This window comes from Lissotriton vulgaris, unplaced genomic scaffold (genome assembly GCF_964263255.1).
Source record: "Lissotriton vulgaris unplaced genomic scaffold, aLisVul1.2 SCAFFOLD_700, whole genome shotgun sequence".
Classification (NCBI taxonomy): Eukaryota; Metazoa; Chordata; class Amphibia; order Caudata; family Salamandridae; genus Lissotriton; species Lissotriton vulgaris.
Genome location: NW_028243225.1, coordinates 724,058 through 742,880, shown reverse-complemented (window position 1 = coordinate 742,880; position 18,823 = coordinate 724,058). Strand labels below are relative to the sequence as shown.

The following is an 18,823-nucleotide window of genomic DNA, read 5'->3' as shown; positions in this document are numbered from 1 at the left end:
GGACTGTTATCCCGATACTGAGGCACTCGAACTTGCAAAATTCTCTGATCCCACTGTGCCATCCAGAGAAGGGTATTTCCTGCGTCGAAAGGAGGGAGTTTCGGCTAAGTAGGCCACGGACTAAGTTAAATCTCAGAACGGTGACCTAAGCACAATCAAGGGTTGCCAGGAGAGAAGCTAAACGAAGTCTGTGGTTCTGCCCACTACCGAGCCCCTTGAAGGTGATGGAAGCGCCAGATAAGAAGATGATGGAAGCGCCAGATATGAAGATGATGGAAGCAACAGGAAATACTCAGTATAGAAATCCAAAGACTGACAACTTGCACAAATCAAAGACAATTGCACTCTTCATTGTCTTCCTCTTCTGCCTCCTCCTCATAACCTCCTTCTGGATTCTGGAGGAAAGCGCACCGGCCCATGAGGCATTGCTACCTACTGCACAGCCGACCCCCCTGAAAGAGCATCACCTAATCTCTCTGTCGCCTCAGCTCCGAGAAAGGCGCAGGGAATTTTGGAACAATTCCTTCGTGCAACTGTTGCACCAACACAACCTTGCTGCGAATGCTACGAACTGTTGGATCTGCGGGTTGCTCCCGCATGCCACTGGACACTCCATCCCCTTCATCCCTTCACCCTTCTCAGTTCACGGCTCTTGCCTCGCCTGGTTGATCCTTATGCAAAAGAGCCACAAGGACAACGCCACCTCCAGCCGGACAGTGTCACACTTCTACTCTGGGTTCTGGCTGAACAAAACAGGAAAGACCCCTGCTGCCCTGTGTCCTGCGCTCGCAGGCACCACCTTCATCAAAGACATTCCAGCCAAAGAACGAGTCGAAGTACAGGTGCTCCACAATCCAGCCAGAACCACCTTCACTCATCTGCAAAAACAAACTACCGCCACCCTAACTGTGGCCCTGTCTGTTATCAATGTCACAGGTCTCGTGTGTCTCGAGGGCCATGGAACGCAGCTGGTGGGTCACAGCGCCTGCCGAATCACCAGAACATTGGACTCAGCTGACCCCCCTTCCTTTGTTGCTTCTCCGAACATGTACTTTGTGTGTGGCACCAAAGCTTACACCTGGCTCCCGAAGGGTTGGAGGGGTTATCTGTTACATTCGTTCTTCCACCCACATATGTAGCCCCTGCCAACCATCACCGGCAGAGGCGTGCAGACGACCTTGGACAAGCAGACTCCACCGGAGCACAGTTCCTGGATGCAGCAAAGGGTCTTGTTCCTCTGTGGGGCCCAATGGCAAACAGCCGTGCTATCCGACACCTGACCCAGGCAGTAGAAACAACGATCAACATCACGGCTGGCATCCTCGCCAACAACACTGCGGAGCTTCAGGCGGTCCGCCTCGTGACCCTTCAAAATCGTCTTGTCCTAGACGTGGTCCTAGCCGACCGAGGAGGAGCATGCCGCATCATCGGATCCAGCTGCTGCACCTACGTGCCAGACAACTCGCCTTCAGTCTACAAAGCCATTGAACACCTCCACAGACTGTCCTCAGAGGTTCACCAAGAACAGGAAGGATGGTCGCTTGGGAGCTGGTTTTGGGACACTTTGAAGAATTGGGGTTGGAAGTTGTTTTCCTTCGTGCTGATACCTGTTGTAATATTATGTGGGTGTTGCCTAGGTATCCAATGTCTGCCACCTTTGTTCGGCCTTGTTTCTAACTGTATGTGCCCAAAGACTTTGGACTTCCGAAATGAGCACATGAGCCCCCTCTATGAAGTAGAAATACGTGGCCTTATGGGGATAAATCCAAACTGACAAGTTGGCGAGACATGTTAAAAGGGAGGACTGTGGAATTTTAGTTTGCGATCTGAACATCATCTGCGCCAGCTTGTCGCCTATGTACTACGTGCACGGCAGCCATTTTAGATATCATGGTCTCCCTGTCCACGATCGATCGCCAGCGCGCCCCTCTGACCCAGCAAGCATCCTCCGCGCACCCTGGCTCCCCCTCCCTCCTCCTTATGAGCATGACCCTTCTGCATGACCCTGTCCTTGGGAGTCACGCCAGCGCCTGACCAACACCTCCTCTCCTCCCATGAATGCCCCTCTGTTGATAAACCTCCCCTCTGCACTGGATTGTCCACACAGCCTGAATACCACTCCATTGATGGCCCCTCACCCCGTGTCCGACTGTCCACACAGGTCCGAGGCCATTGCCTAAACCGGGAGATATCATTCACTGCCCCTTATTGTATGAGGTCGCTCTCCTTCAAAGGACCCTCTATTGATCCAGGCCTCCCCACCCCCTGTGATATGATCAGGCGCACACATCCTAAGACTCGACGGAACACTCAGCTGCGTGATGACCCCCTCCTCTTATCAGCAGGTTGAGGACCTCTATTGTGAAGGTATATGGGGTGGGATTGACACGAGGATTACGGGGATGTCTTTTCCTTGCTTTACAAAGTTCTGATTGTAATAAAGAAAGGTCACATGCCATAAACCAGTGTATAAGAGGCCAGGCCTCCGAGAGGCTGTTAGAGCACCTCGAGACGATACCTTGTTGTCTGATCTGATGTGTTCTGCTCCGTCGGAATAAACTTCTGTTTCCTGCCTTCTGGTCTCCGGCGCCTGCCTCATTGCTTGGTAAACTTGAATGGTACAAGGGCGGTTAGCGCCGGGCAAATCCTGAGAAAGGTCCTAGCCCTACCTTTTTCCACACTATTTGGGCCTAAGAATCCCTCAAAGACTGAAAAATAAAAACATGTCTTTTAGTCATTGCTATCCCTTCAGTGCTGTATTCTATGATTGTAACATCATTTACGTGTTACACCAATTTAAAACAAGTGTATGTTTTTTTTCTTGTTGCTTTAAAGAACTGCTTGGTTTCTGAATTGATACGGTCAGCATTATTTTTCATTATCATTATGTTAACACAGTTTGTAGAGTTCACAACCACCAGTCAGGTCTCTTGGCGAGAGGAAGTAACAAGACCATTACAAGGCAGAAATGTGCCAAATATATTTCAAATAATGGGAAGATGGTGGGAGTCCTTTGCCTTGGGAGAAAAAGCAGACTTTTATTCTGCCACAATAATATTAGAGCGCTATTTGAATAGGAGTTCAGCAGCTGTCCTTACCATCCAGTAAACACATCTGAAAGTCTGCTGTTCTCCAAATGCAGAAGAACCTGGGCCCTACTGGCAAATATGTGGACGTTGTAGGAAGAGGATGAGGGTGTTTTGCCGTCTACAGGGTCTCTCCCTCATATTTTTGAATTATTCAGCTGAACCCGTTTTTGTTGGCATTAGGACTCAGCACACTTTATTCCTGCTACTCAGTCGTAAAGTGTTGGTTCTCTCTTTTCCAAACATGGCAATATTGGTATACAACTGATTGGTAAATGTAATATAACTAAGTCCCTACATGCACCCAGTGCCTGTAAATTAAATGCTACTAGTGGATTGCAGCGCACTCTGTGCCTCCCACTAAAAGTATCACTGTAAACCATATCTCAAGCCTGCTACTGCACCATATGTGTGCAGGGTTTATAACTGCCTTTTCGACCTGCCAAAATAAACCTTTTTCTAGACCTAAACCTACTTTTTTAATACTTCTAAGTCACCCCAAGGTAGTAGGCCCTAAAGACATATAGGTCAGGTGCATAGTATTTAAAAAGTAAGACATGAATGTATCTTTAATGTTTTACATGCCACTTTTACAACAATTGCATTTCCCTGCCTAACGTTTCTGGTGCCTCTCCGTGAGTGGCAAGCTGCATCAGTGCTGTTAATGGCACCCCAGTGGGGAAATGTGTATTGTATCCTGACAGTGGACATAGGACCTAGGTGTAGAGGGCAATGGATCACCTTGACAGAATGACTGGGAAGGAGCTGTCCCCTGCCCAAATTACACTTCAAAGGGATCTGACCCAGCACACACAAAGAAACCGGACAAACAGCTTGCCCTGCCATTTTTTTCACTAGTCAGGCTGGAGCCAAACCCATGTAAGAGGAAAGAACTGAACCATTTTAGGGGGTAGACAAAGGGTTTGTTCACCACCCGCAAGCTGGCACTAGATATAAAAGTGGATTCCTCGGAATTGGAACTCAAAACACTCCTGGTCCTGAAAAGATCCAGAAGGACTACCATGCTGCCCGAATAAGGAAGACTGGAACTGCTTTCCGTGAGAAAATGACTACACAAGTGACTCCAATGCTCAGTTGGCTGACCTCCTGTTAAAACCACAGGGACACAAAACCTCAAGAGGACTTTTCGTACATTTGCCCAGTTGATCAGGGATGGACCCTGCTGTGGTATCTACCTGCTATCCTGTGAGACTTTTAGTAGCTCCCCTGTGACCCTGGCAGGGCTTTAGAAGTGTCATCCTGTAGTGGATTGGTACTCAAAGCACTACAGTAAGAAGGTAAAATCTTTGACCAGAAGAAAACTAGGTTTGTGTATTTGACCTGCACTCCCTCAGGGTCAGCATAAAATTACATCTAGGTCCGGTTCTACATAGGCTATTAACTATTATTGGCACTTTTTTTTTTTTAAACTGAGCTCGATTGTCAGAGTACAAAATTAGATAGTCGTCCAACGTATACAGCCATTTTAACCTTATACTCATGTACTTCTAACATGCTATGAATCAAAGGCAGGTGTAGGATGTTATACCAGAAAGAGTGAGATCTTCATCAAGTGCATTCAGAGTCCCCAACCGAAAAGTATTTCTCTCAAACTCAGAAGAACTAAGGCTGAACTACCAGCAGCATGAAATCAACAAGCATTGAAAATGCAACAGGTCTCGCCTTTGGTTAAGTTAAAGCCATTTGCTTTGCTAATGGGATTGTATAGCAAAGCAAATGGCTTTAACTTAATAAAAGGCGACACCTATTGCAATTTTAATGCTTGTTGTCATAGGTTGTGGATTTCAGTCTTGTCCACTGGTGTGTGTGTAATATTTAAACCGTGATGGGTGTATACTTGGCCCGGCATGTGTACCTATTCTACTGAAGCATAAGGAAGACAGAGTGGTGCCCAGTATGAGTTGGAATTGTATAAGGGAGGTGATTCAATGTATACTTTAGCAGAGTCGAGTGAGGGGGAGGCCGAATGATGATTGGGTAATGATTGGACCTCTTGTGTGTTATGATTGACCAATGATTGTTTAGAGTTACTGGTAAAATAATGTGTGTGTTTATCAAATCTGAGACATTTGAAATTGAAATTTGAAATGGAGCAAACCTAACAGGCACTGGAGAGAAAATTTGGCTTAGGACAATGAAAGATCTCTTGCAACACCTTTTCTCTACTAATCGGAGAGATACCTTCTAGAGAGTTCTACCCCTTCCTTGTAAGGCTCTGGGGTGTTGTGGTTCCTCGCTAGTGTGCCTTGCTTCCAACAAAACTTCCATAAAGAGCAGAGATTTGACCAAGTATTAAACAAATCTACAGGGAACCAGGCCGGCCTCCCTGCAGGGGAGAAGGGTGGACAGGTCTGCTCCTGGAGTTGGAGGCGTGAAGATACTTTTGCCATTTGTCAGCCAGTGTGAACACATAGTGCCTGGAATCACACATGGACCATATACATCTCAGTGAATAAGCACTGCCACGCTTCCTGTTTGGAGATAGAGTTGTGAGGAGGGGGCTTATTTGGCTCGAGCAGAGGTGCTTGTTTCTAGGAAAGTTCGATCGGGTGTGATTTTTCAAGCTGGTTGTGTGGCAATACACTTCATATGAACAGAACATCCACGCCGCCCATCCCGTGCCGGCTATTAGAAGCTCACTTGGGTGTGGTTTGTTGACTTATGCCCTTGTGAGCACCTTTTAAATCAAACCACGAGTGCAAGCAGGATACTGTCGAGCACTCTGTACAAACACAGGCCGCTGTGCCAGTTGGCAATGCATACCTATGGGATATCTTTACCTGCAGTCCCCTTATGGTGAAACGGCTAGTTCTGAGTGTCCGGTTACCCAGAAACGTTTCCTAACTTCAGAGTAACATCATCCCTTTGAGCTTAGTTCGCTTAAAGCCAAAAGGCGAATTTAATGTGCCATCCACAAAGGAGTAGCCATGTTTGGCCTAAAGGGCAACAAAGAAATCTCCCACCATTGCTAGAGTCAAAACAAGCAGTCGCATCACAACGCCCCTTTCTTCGGATAAATAATTCACCCACCTCCCTCTATCAATCAGGGGGCCTTTTCTTCCCAACCCCTTGCCCCGCCTTCCACTGGTGTCTTCCCTGCTGCAGGTACCTCAGCCTCCTGCGAAAGCACCAGGCTGCCCAATTTTCTGTTGACACCGGAATGTTTTAGCCGGGAGTGCAGGAGCAGCAGCGCCAGTCGATCCCTTTACCTTTTAGGCAGTGCTCGCTGTTCTAGCCCCTTCAAGCAGCATCCCCGACCTCAGCTGTAGTACAGGGCGATGCCAGGGAGATAGACAGACTGAGCAGGAATCCCCGAACTGGCACCGAGCCAAGGAAAACTTTTCAGACAAGGAAGTGCTGAAGACGTGATCAGGAGAGGTAGCGGCAGCTCGCGCACAGAGTAGGGACAAGCCCAATAAAGACCTGCGCGTGTAACGAGGAGCGGGTGCAGTCCAGAGTGAAAGATCCCATATGTTGGGGTGTTTAGCGGGGAGTCCCAGCAGCGCCAGGCTGACCCCCAAAATCTTCACTTCCTACTGAGGTGACACCGCCTGCTCTGACAGGTGCTGCTCTGACTGCACAAGGCTGCACGTCGACTGACTGGCCCCCCGGTAGTCTGCTGACCCGAGCTCTCTGACCCGGACTTTCCTCCCCGCCTTCTGGTGCGATGGACCTTCGCCCATTTCCGGCAGCAGGGCCCTAGCGCCGATATAGCCCGGCTGAGCGAGTGGTCTCGGACGTGGTTTCCAGCCCATTCTCCATGTCCTCCCCCCCTCGCACTGCTGATGGCTGAAGCCTGGCTGGAGGAAGAGGAGGAGGACCTGAGGGAGCTCAGAGATAGCGCCGGGAACCGTAGGAACAGGAGAGCCAGCGCTAACACTGCAACAGGTAAGACAGGTCTCTCGGTGACTGCTGTTCTGGGGCTGCTCCCTGTGCTTGGAGCTGTCAGACAAATATAGTCACAGTAATGTTTTAACTTAAAGGAAAGACCTCTAAATAAAAAAAAACTTAGTATGATGAAAGTGACCAACTGCTCTCCTGGCAAAACAAAGATATGTTTTGGACCTGCTGGGGTTTATGTTACTCATGCCTGCCATATGAGGAGGAACCCGGCTCGGCTGGCAGCGTTAGGACAAACTGAAGCACCCCCCTCCCCCACCGCCCTCCTGCACACGGTGGGGGCAGGGGGACGTGCAATGATAGAATGAGAGGGCGAGCCAGCTGTAAATATCGCCTGTAACCTTCATCTGAAACGCGAGGCTGAAGCCATTCAGACAAACTAGCGCTCGCTATGACACAGAGTTTTCTCTACTTCTGCCGTCCCACTTGGACGGCCTCAGCCTGACTTCCTGCTGGCGTAAAAGGTTTATTATCTTCTTTATGGGGCCATCTGTATCGCCCCATAAAGATAACAAACCTTTTACGCCAGCAGTAAGTCAGGGCAGCCAGTCCAAGTGGGACAGCTCTAACAGAGAAAAGTGTACGTCACTGAAAGCTCTTTTCCATTGGCCGGCCACCGTTTAGCCTAAATGGTGACGCCGGCCAATGGAAAAGAGGGGCGGGGCTTAAAGTCCGCAAGTAAAATCTACCCAAATACATAAGATCTCGCAAGCAAGACTGCGCATGTGCAGCCTACGCTAGCCAAGACCTAAAAAAAAAAGTAAAGTGTCAGTATCACAAAGAGAATGGAATAAACCTACTCAATGTGTCAAAGGAAGGTAGACTGACATGATGGAGAACATACTAGCAGGGGCTGTCATAACAAGCAGTGTCAATCTCAATGTGATATATCTTTACGGCGCCACATCCTTTTTCTCGTAGGCTGAATGAGGTGCAGCAGCCCTGTGGGACTGCCTCCAAAATGCATGACCTCGCCATTCTGTTAGTCAGGTCTCTGGTAAAGAGAAAATGTTGAATTCATGCAAATTAAGCAAATCACCATTTTAATACACGCTGCACCCTTAACAGGCAAGTGATTAAGAGAACATAAGGTATTTAATGAGGAATTGCGGTTTTACCTACGTGTACTGACCAAGAGCGATTTCAAGCAGAATGCACTATGATTACTTCCTTTATATATTAAACTTCACCTAAACTTTCCAAGCCAACTGCAATGTAATACTATCCTAAGCTACAGAGTTTGGGAGGAAATTTCTGAGAAGGAAGTGGGTGATGTGAAAAGTCATGCATGGTAGTTACCGGATATAATGTTGCAGCAATGTCTAAGACAAAAAGGCTAATCGAAAAAATTGGGTCGTGGATGACTATAGAACAGGGTGTCAATATTATAAACACCCAACACCCGATTTGGGATCAGGAATAGGATTTAGGGATAAGCTTTTCAGACACACAAAGTTTAATAAGGAACTTTTAACACAACCTCATAGCATCATCACTTGGCTGCTGGACGAAACGCGGGTTGCTTAAGAAAAAGGCAGTTAATGACAAATCATAGAAAGGCTATTTTTTGGGTTCATTAAAATAAATACAATTAACACATTTAAAGTAACTTTTTCACTTACTGAAGTTTGGTCTGATACCGCAGACTTTTCTATCTCTGGAAGATTTGCAATAATTGTAGTTCTGTTGCCTTTCTCTGTTGTTAGGAGCTCTATTGCTAGTCCATCTCCTAAAATATGCCAGCCTTTTAGTGCCAACTAAAAATAATAACATCATTCAGAACCAACATTTATAATGAAAAAAAATATCATTTTAAGCTGAACACAAGTACATACAAAATAAACATATATTCACTCACCTCAATTGGATTACTGTTAATGATTGCAATTAGAATATAGCTGGCTTCTTTAGCACTCAGAATGCCAAAGTCTATATAGCGCTCCTCCAGTTTTGGGGGTAGGATAAAGTACTAGAAAAATGAAAAACGTACTTTAAACATTAGAACACCTTCAATCTGATTTTGAAGACCTGATTATACAGTACAAACTATAATTTTCGAAGTGCTATTAAACAAAATCCCATATCCAATTACAATAAATAAAAATTAGACTATCCAAATACCACACAGTTTTATATTCTCACACATACCTGAGGCTATATCTGAGCACTTGGCAATCATCCAAAATTGTGAAACAAAGTTTAACATGGGGAGAGTTTTTTCACATATGTAACTTTGCTCCATCTTTTATTGAAGTAAGTTAGACTAGAGTGTACTGGCGAAGATAATCATGGTGGCTACTGGATAAAGCATGAAATAGAGAAAACATCTGGAATCTCAACCCACAGTGTTACTAGTCACTGTGTTGCTTGTTTCAGTTCTCAGCCTGTTTGAAAATTTAACTTTCAGATGTTACTTAGCAGTAGGAAATTAGGTGTGCTAAAACACTACGATTAAGAGAGTTCTGTAGGACTGTGCCATTACTTGTATGGAATTGAACCGATGTATGAAAATCTTCTCTGTTAGAGACCATATGTGAAATGGAAAAATGGTCAACACAGAATGACTTGATTGAAACATGGGAGAAATATTGTTTAACTATTTCCGCAAAAGTATATGGAGATCTATGAATACTTTTTGTACTGTCGCATTTCAGCAGTACAAAGAATGATTATTTTCCATGAGCTAAAATATGCACAACAGAGAACATATAATTAACCGAAATGCATTTTAAAACTGATTAGGAGAAGTATTTAAGGGTAGGATAATCAGAAGAATACTAAATGATTTTAGTTATTCTATGGAGTAGAGATAGAGTAGAAATTCTATGGTTTTGCATAATTGCTCATATTTATTGTCTTAAGTGTTCTATTTTAGAGTTTGGAAGACCATATCTGCAAAATAACCCATGCTGTTTGGGAAACTGAATATTGGGGCTTCAGAAAGTCAAAATAAGCCACAAAGCCATGTGCCCTCGCCTCATCTCAGATAAGGCTCATAATATGACAAGTCTTTAAGCCAAGGGGCAGCTACTTAGGTTATCAAAAGGGTGCTGTCTTGATGGAGCTCAGGGCAGTTGGAACTCATGTTGGATCGGTACCATATTGGTCCCAAAGCCTTGTGTCTGGAAAGGAGGAGGGCATAACAACATGGGCATCAACTGTAAATACATTTAAGACAATGCGCTTAACAGTCACATCAAGTTCCTGTAGTTACTAACACTACACCTTTCCTCTAAGGCAATGTCAATAATGTTCTATTTATCTGAACATAAGGTCAATATTGAGTGGGGGCGGAGCCCTGAAGATTTAGAGGTGAAGCCTCAAAAGGGTTCTGATGGTTTCTCCCCTGCCCTGCCTCAAGAATGGAATACCAAGGATACTACCCGCAGAATACCTTCATGTACAGTTTATGCCATGCCATTTTTCTTGTGCAGTAGTTCTAAACAAACAGAATAAGCAGTGCGAAAAAATTACAATAAATAGGCCTTGTGAGCATGGCCCCAGGTGTTTTCATCTATAGGCTTATTCTGGAATGGACAGCATGGTTTCTAAATACTATAGTTACACTTGACTGTGATAACAGCAAGGAATTTGACCTGTAGTAATAAATGAGTGAAAGTATGTTTATTATTATTTACATACAACAATAATTTTGCTCAAAAGAATACATATGAAAAATGCCACTACAAATTATTTATGCAGATGTGCTAATCATAATACCCTATTATCTATGCTGAGTGAGGGGAGGGCATCATGACCTACTCGAGTTTATCCTTTTAGGCGCTCGACACAGTGGAGTTGTGCTCATGACGAACTGAGCTCGTCATAACCGCCGCGGAACGCCCACACGGGGATAATTCACCTGCTGTGCAGGGCGTTCCATTGAGCGGGCGTGGTCATGACGAGCTGAGCACATCACGAGCACTGCGGCGCCGCTCGCGGCCCCCCTCCCCCACCCGACCGCGGGGGAATTAGTCCCGCTGGAAAGGGGTTAAACGTACACATACATATACATATATCCATACACATCTATACACATATATATATATATATACACATACATACATCTATACACATATATATATATATATACACATACATACATATATACACATATATATATATACACATACATACATATATACACATACATATATACACATGCATATATACACATACATATATACACACATACATATACATACACACCAGGGGCGCAACTAGGTCTTAAGTTCGGGGGGGCTAACATGGCATACAAAGGGGCGTGATTAACATGTTAATCAATAGGGGCGGGGCTAAAATGGCAGACAATCAGGATCGGGTAATGCTCAGGCCAAGCTAAGGAAAAGAAGTGGCAAATTCTGCATTCGAAACTGGACAAGAATCAGTTTTATGAAAATTAAATTGGAGAACAGAGGGTAATGTGAACCGTTTATATAACAGACAAGGGATTTGTTCATCGTGCAATAAAGTGTCACTCAAATACATTATATTGTCTCACAGTGATATTATGTAGTTGTAGACGGTTAGAATTACACCCTTTTTTCTAATGGAATGCCCATGAAACTGGGTCAAAAGAGCCCAGAACAACATGCTGCTCTCTGAAAAACCTAGAGTGTTCACAGATATTATTCACACAAAAAGGGGACTCTGTCCACCCCCCAAAGACAAAGAAGGAATTTAAGATTTTGCAATGTGTTCATTTGCACTGTTGTTACAAACTATAGCACCAACAAACATGAATTTATTGGCAGTACAGACATTAAAACATGGTGCTTTAATGTACAGGCAGTGGAAGTAGGGGCGGTGGGGTGCTGTGCAGCAGCACCCCCATAATAACCATGCTGGAATTCAGAAGGTGCATGAGAAATAAAGCATTTACGTTTTGATAATATCATGTTACATTTGCTGTTCTTCAAAAGACAGGTCAAACGCCTGGCTGTTGATACTGCAAAAATCAAAGAACTTCGTAATTATATCCCTGTCACAAAGTTCCAATCTCACCTCTTTGGCTGGTGCAGCTCCTATTGTAATTGCATTTATATAGCATTCACTAACCCTGATGAGGCGATTAAGCACTTTTTCGGAGAGTAGCACGCTACTCTGGGACACAGAGGATCAGTGGTGAATTAGTATAGTGAAATATGAAAGTAATTTGAGTGATGGACATGTTAGTCTGTTATTTGGATTGAGAAGGATAGCGGAGGGATAGAAGAGGGAAAAGGTTTGCTTTTATATAGCACTTACTACCCCATATGAGGTGTTTAAGTGCTTTTTGGTGGGTAGCACGCTATTTTGGAACCCAAACAGAATTAGTGGGGACTGATATAGGGAAATAATGGTGGAGATATTAGTCTCTCATTTGTATTGAAAAGGAATAGTGGAGGGATAGAAGGAAGGGCCTAGAATTTGTTTTTTTGGGGGGTTCATAGCAGTAGGAGGCGGTTTGGGATGGAGGTGGAAGAGTCAGAGGGAAGGGTTTAGAAAGGCTTGTTTGGGAGATCTGAATAGTAAAAGAGGTATGATATGGCGGAAGGAGGGGGAGAGGAGAGAAGAGTATCAGGTTTAGGATGAATGAAAGTGTGGGTAGAAAATATACTGATAGAGGTATGAGGTTATAAATAGGGCAGTGCATTGGAGAGAGTAGTAGAGTGAGGTTTGAGATGAGTCAGAGTGGAGGTAGGGAATATATTGCGAGAGATATATGGTGAGATCTAGGGTAGTGCAAAGTAATACATATGAAGATACTTTAGTACATGAAAGTTATCTAAATGCATGAGGAAGGGAATCTATGTAGAATAAGGTTGCATTTAATAAACTAAGACTTTCAAATGTTGTTGTACTTGTGTGTTTGTGTAAGGTGTTAGATCATTCTGTGCCATTACAGACCACTATCCCACCTGAAATAAAGGAAAAAGCTAAAAACCTGTATTTTCACACTATAATTCCTTCTACCAAGCTAAGCTGATTTTGTTATCAGTTTCATATCTATAGCACCAAGAGGCTCCTAGCGTACATGTTTAACAAATGGCCAAATAATATTAAAGAATGAAGAAAATAACAAAATGACAGCACACACAAGCCAATTCGTCTAGTAAACAAAATATTAAATGAAACATGAAAAAGTAATTATCCTAGTCTAGACACATGGCCTGGTAACAAGCCCTGGTGTTATATATCAGCTTAATACATTGGGCCTGGCTTCAAAAACAGGAAATTCTTACAAAGAACCAGTATTGGTCGGTGGTGGGAGTGCTGCCGGGCGGTGAAGTGGGGAGGGGCAGGGTGGGAGTTAGTAAACTATGGAATACGGCCAAATACTGGTAAGTAAACATAAAAAAAAATGTTTACAACCTTCCCCAAAGAGAGAAAATGAGCCGCACACATCGCGGTGTCAGATTTTATTCTGCACATTCTCCTTAGTCCTGATGAATTTCGGCCAACCTTTCGTCTTCTTCCGAGGAGGAGCTTTCAGACGTCTGGGGGCAATAGTTCCGGAAACCAGGTGATTGCTTTTAATTTATTCTCTGTGATTTCACCCTCTAGTGGGCGCCGCGGTGGAATGCGGTGTTGAGCATTCTGGTCTCTGTAGTTAGCCTCATAATTATTGCCCTGCAAATGCGATGCAGTGCGCGCAATGAAATTTGTTCTAATTATTTTTATGTTCTTAAAATGTGTATTATGATGTAACAATTGAATTACTGCACAATGAATGTTAAGATTGGCAGGTATTATGGGTCTTTATTGAGATAGAGGGTGAATGGAAGAAAAACGTGAAAATAAATAAATATCCACAAATAAACTTATGAACCTGTCTACAATACACATACTATCAATCCAAACCTAGGACATGGTAGACATCATCTGTTACAGTCCTGCAGACTACTTTAGAAAGGCCAACCTACCCCTTGACTGGATGTATTAAAAATGGGCCCCATGTGCTTCAAACAACATCCCAGACAGGGACCCCCCCACCTGTGGCACCACTGGCCGGGGCCACTCAGCAGATAAGGGGGCGTGTTCTGCTTCACATCAGCATCTCATCTCTTGCAAGGACATGCCAGGGAAACCACCGCTTCAAGTCCACTTGCTGAAAATGCAGCTGCGAGCTGCTTCGCAACAGCATCACTTGCAAGTACCACCCATCCATAGTACCACTGTCCGGCCCACTCAGCAGACACAGGGGCAGGTATCACTGCCCCAAGTCCACACAGCTGAACTGAGGCCTAGCACGCGCCCCTGACACTTGTGGTGTAAGGTGAGGACACACCAGGTGTCGCAAAACTTCACAGCCATCATTCTCAATGCAGGATCTCTGCTCTCACTTCACCATGTCACCCTACAGCCCACACAGGAGTGCAGAAACCGAAAAGTACCTACATCCATCGATGCAAACATTGTGGGGAACCAGGGCCTAATATGTTATTTCCAACCAAGTAACACCCTTCAGTGGCAAGATTTGTTAAAAAGAATAAAAACTGACTGATCATAGAACGGACCAGTCAAGCAATAAATTAAAGAGTTGCTTTCCCCTCGGCTGCTAGCGCATTCCTATTAGATGTTGGGCCACTGTTGCCAGCATCTGGCGACAGCCCCACCCCAGGCACCAACTAAAGGTGCTTTCATTCTCCCTACCTCAATATGGCGCTTTCATAGCCAGCACGAGTACGGTCACCAGTGCCAAAACCCACTAGGTCCTATATCTGTGCTTACGCACATTCACAGCTCCTCTCCACCCCAACAATCACTTTCAACCAATGAAGGGACCATAGGATGCAATGAGCAGCATTATCGTGCACCCCTATTCACTGTGTTCAGTCAGGAAACTAATAATGCGTGTAAACCTGGGATGTACTGTGCGCACAGCGGCGGGTAACATGAAGAATGCCCATACAGTACCCACAGGACGCGAGTGTGGTGCTCTTCACACAGCCCTCTTTCATTTACCATTGCAATGTGTCTCCTCTCCTCGTGCAGATCTGCGGTTTGAGCAATGCTCCAAGGACAGACTGGATACAAGTAAGGACAGCTACTGAGAAAAAAATCAGTTGAGGTGTTCCTCGAAAAGCTGTGTCCAAAATGCCCAGGGCAGGCGGGGCCTCACTTGAAAGGTGAGTCATGAAACTCAAGCTCACACAACAGTACTCTTGGAGCAGGGAGTGGGAAGATGTGCACAGCAGGGGTAAAGGAATGGTCAGTGAAGGTGACGCTTTTCCTCTGTAAAGGAATTCCTGCTGGTGTCATATCCCCCTGCTGTGCACATCTTCACACTCCATGCTGCACCGCACATCAAACGTGCTTAGGTGAAATCCCTGCTTCAGGCAAGGAAATCACCTCGGTGGCACCCCTCTGAAAGAAAACAAAAGGTAGGGGGCAGGGAGGGTCGCTGAAACCTTCAGATTCTGGCTGCCTCCGGCTGGTTCTGGGCCTCTCAGAAGGGGTAATTAAAATCACAATCTCGGATTCTTAAGCATCGGAGAATAAAAGTGGAGCCTTAATACAAAGTCCTGAAACGGTTTTCATACTTTCATTATCTTACATCATCGTAAATCAGGGAAGTGTGCCGTGCTGTCATCTGAACCTTGGCAGCCCGGTCTGAAGATGACAACGGGGGGGCTGAAGCCCGTTCAGCCCAATGGGTGTTGCGCGCCTGATACACACATACATATATATATATACATACACACATACATATATACACACACATACATATATACACACACATACATACACACACACACACACACACATACACACACACACACACACATACATACATACACACATACATATATACACACATACATATATATATACATACACACATACATACACATATACATATATATATATATACATACATACACACATACATACACACTTACATATATACATACATATATATATTTCAAAACTTTGGTTTATATCTGTTTTCCAAAATGTATACTTTGAAGACCTGCCAGTATTTCTTCTATGTTCACTATGACACAACACTACCCTCCCATGTGTCGAACTTTACCCAATCACTGGCAATATAAAATGGTGTTTTCTCTAAATGAACATTGTCATGTGAACAAGGCTCTTGCGAGCCGAAACGTCATGAGGCTTCTACTGCACCTTAAATAAAAATTGGAGCACTTCAACTGGTCCGTGTCCGTTGGCTTTTTTCCTGGCTGGAGGTGGTCCAGAGCGCGAGGAAGGTGACGGTGTGTTGGATATTTTAGCCGTGTTGTTTCCAGACCGGCTTTGACACGAGACCCTTCTTAAAACAAACGGCGCCTAAACCGGAAGCAGTCTCCAGAACGTTGTCCTGGATGTGGTTACCCCGGAAGGAGTAAGGCGCCTGACCCCCACCGACCGAATGAGCTACAGGCTGACGCTGCTGTGGTGAAATCTTGATCGAGGTAGTCCGCGACTTCGCGGCATGGAAGATTGAAGTTCCGAAACTCTACCTTAGAACAAGTAAGCACGCTAGCCGGTTTGGTGGGAAAGAAGTTATAGTGCACGGCTGAGTACGCAGGCGGATATTTATCTGTACAAGTGAAAACGCCGTACTTATTCATCTTTTGAGGGCATTGCAGAGATGTCTAATGACAATGTTCGGGACCGGGAAACATTGGCAGCCACGATGTTTTCTGATAGCACCCCTCTTCCTATTGACATCAGAGGATGGACTAATGATGACGCTAGTGGCAGTAATGACAGCGCGATGAAAGATTTAATAAAGGCTCTTGAAAAGAAATCCCGCCTAGAACAGTCCAAATGGTGGGAATCAAAATCATTACAAAGCTACATTGAGGTAAACCGAATACCACAGGGTCTCCGTATATTAACTGCCCCAACATATGAGGACCCCAATCCTGAGCTCATGAGGGAGTGGGCTGAATGCAATTTGGACGCCTCATGACGTCAGGTCCAGATTTTAATAAAATATGCCGATATTGACAGAGCTAAGCGGTTGAGTGAAATAGCTAGTATTCAGGAAGAGTTGGAAGCCATGGGGGAAGAGGAGGAGCGGACACATTTGTTAAAAGCTATGAATGAGCGTCTTAGGAAGGAGGAAGCTAAAATCACTGAAAGAAAAGCTTATAAATTTGCGAGAGATCGTAATGATTACGAGTTGGGTCAGATTTTAACGTTTTCTCGTAAATATGACTCACTCCGTAAGGGAGCAGCTAAGCCACCTTTACCTAAATCTAAGACCGTTCGTCAAAAACAGACGGCGTCAGACTCCACAGCCTCATCAAACTCCACTTTTAGCTCTGACATTGAAACAGGATCGGAAACAGACCGCCGCAAACAAATACAGGCGGACATTGGACCCAAACCTTCACCTGGCCAGGAAATTGCTTTTTTATGTCAGGAGAGACTGAAGTCACTAAGATCGCGAAATCAGAGAGGTCAAGCCGCAAATGGGCAAATTATCGAAGGCGCCAAAGAAACAGGGCGGCAAAAAGGAGGTTTTCAAAAGAAGAAACGAGGACAGGGCCGAGGTTGGGGGCAGGGAGCTGCTTCCGCACAGGATTAGCGGGGGACAAGAACCGACCTATCGTCAACCTAACATCATTAAAATTAACAGCAAATGAAGAGGAAATTCTCAAATTGGGCTTGACCTATGCCTCTCCTTGCAACTTCAACTATGCGGCCACTCGTTGTGATGGGTATAAAGCAGTTCGCAAACTAAAACTACGAAAATTCTACACTTTGAAGGACAGGAATAAAAATAACACAGCCCAAACTATGAACTTGAATAGCGATACTATGATTGCCACACAAGGTACGAAAATCATTACGGAACTTTGGGAAACAGAGGGAGCTGGCTATGAGGATATTCATGTAAATGAAGATAAAACATTTGATGAAATGGGCAACAGAATTTCGACAAAAACCCAGTTCAGGCCACCTTCCGTTTTCGTACCAGTTTTGCCCAGAGACAATATAGATGTCTTCCATGATAACGTGGTGGGGGACCTAAAACAACTACATGGTGAGACAATAAATAGAAAGAAGATGAAATGGCAACATAATGATCACACACAACAATATGAGGCGTTAACTAAAAGACTTTCACAAGATAAAGACATCATTGTGAGGGAAGGTGATAAAGGGGGCAATGTAGTCCTCATGTCTAAAACCTACTACGACCAAAAAGCTTATGCTCAACTCAACGATCGTACATGTTATGAACGAGTTCAGATGCAAATATTAACCACGGTTAAAACGAACTACCATCAAAAACTGACTAAGTGGAAGGCTTCTAAACTCATCAGCGAAGCTGAGTACAAATATTTAAAAGTTGACCATCCTATCACACCCATCTTGTACTTTTTACCTAAAGTACATAAAGACCCCCAACATCCACCGGGGAGACCTATAATTTCTGCTAGAGGCAGTCTTCTGGAGCACACATCTGTTTACATTGATTATTTTTTACAGGGTTATGTGCGGAATTTAGACGCGTACGTTAAGGATACTGGGGACTTGCCAACTAAAATCATGGACATTGAATGGGTAGTGAGGGATTGGCTAATCTCGCTGGATGTAACATCGCTGTATACCAGCATTTCACATCTTGATGGTATTGCGGCAGTAAAACACTACCTCCCGAGAAGGGGCTCTGAATTTGAAGATCATAACAAAATGTTATTGAGCATGCTTCGTTTCTGTCTGACAAATAATTAGTTTTTGTTTAATCATCAGCTATACTGCCAACTTCAGGGTGTAGCAATGGGGGCCAGCTTCTCCCCGAGCTTTGCATCTTTGCACATGGGAGCTTGGGAGGAGTTGGTCCTCAGGCCTAACTACCACCGCATTGT

General features: G+C 44.6%; 1 protein-coding gene across 1 annotated transcript in view; it reads right to left on the bottom strand.

Moving 5' to 3' along the window:
- The window catches only part of LOC147668662 (transmembrane protein 131-like), a gene marked incomplete at its 3' end in the record, with an annotated part of 812,034 nt that overhangs the window by 182,240 nt on the left and 610,971 nt on the right, over positions 1 to 18,823 (bottom strand). Inside the window, exons 16-17 of the mRNA XM_086948537.1 lie at positions 8,866 to 8,976; positions 8,630 to 8,764 (exon numbers count right to left, since the gene is read on the bottom strand). Coding sequence (XP_086804663.1) covers positions 8,630 to 8,764; positions 8,866 to 8,976 — 246 coding nt within the window. The remainder of the gene's footprint in view (positions 1 to 8,629; positions 8,765 to 8,865; positions 8,977 to 18,823) is intronic.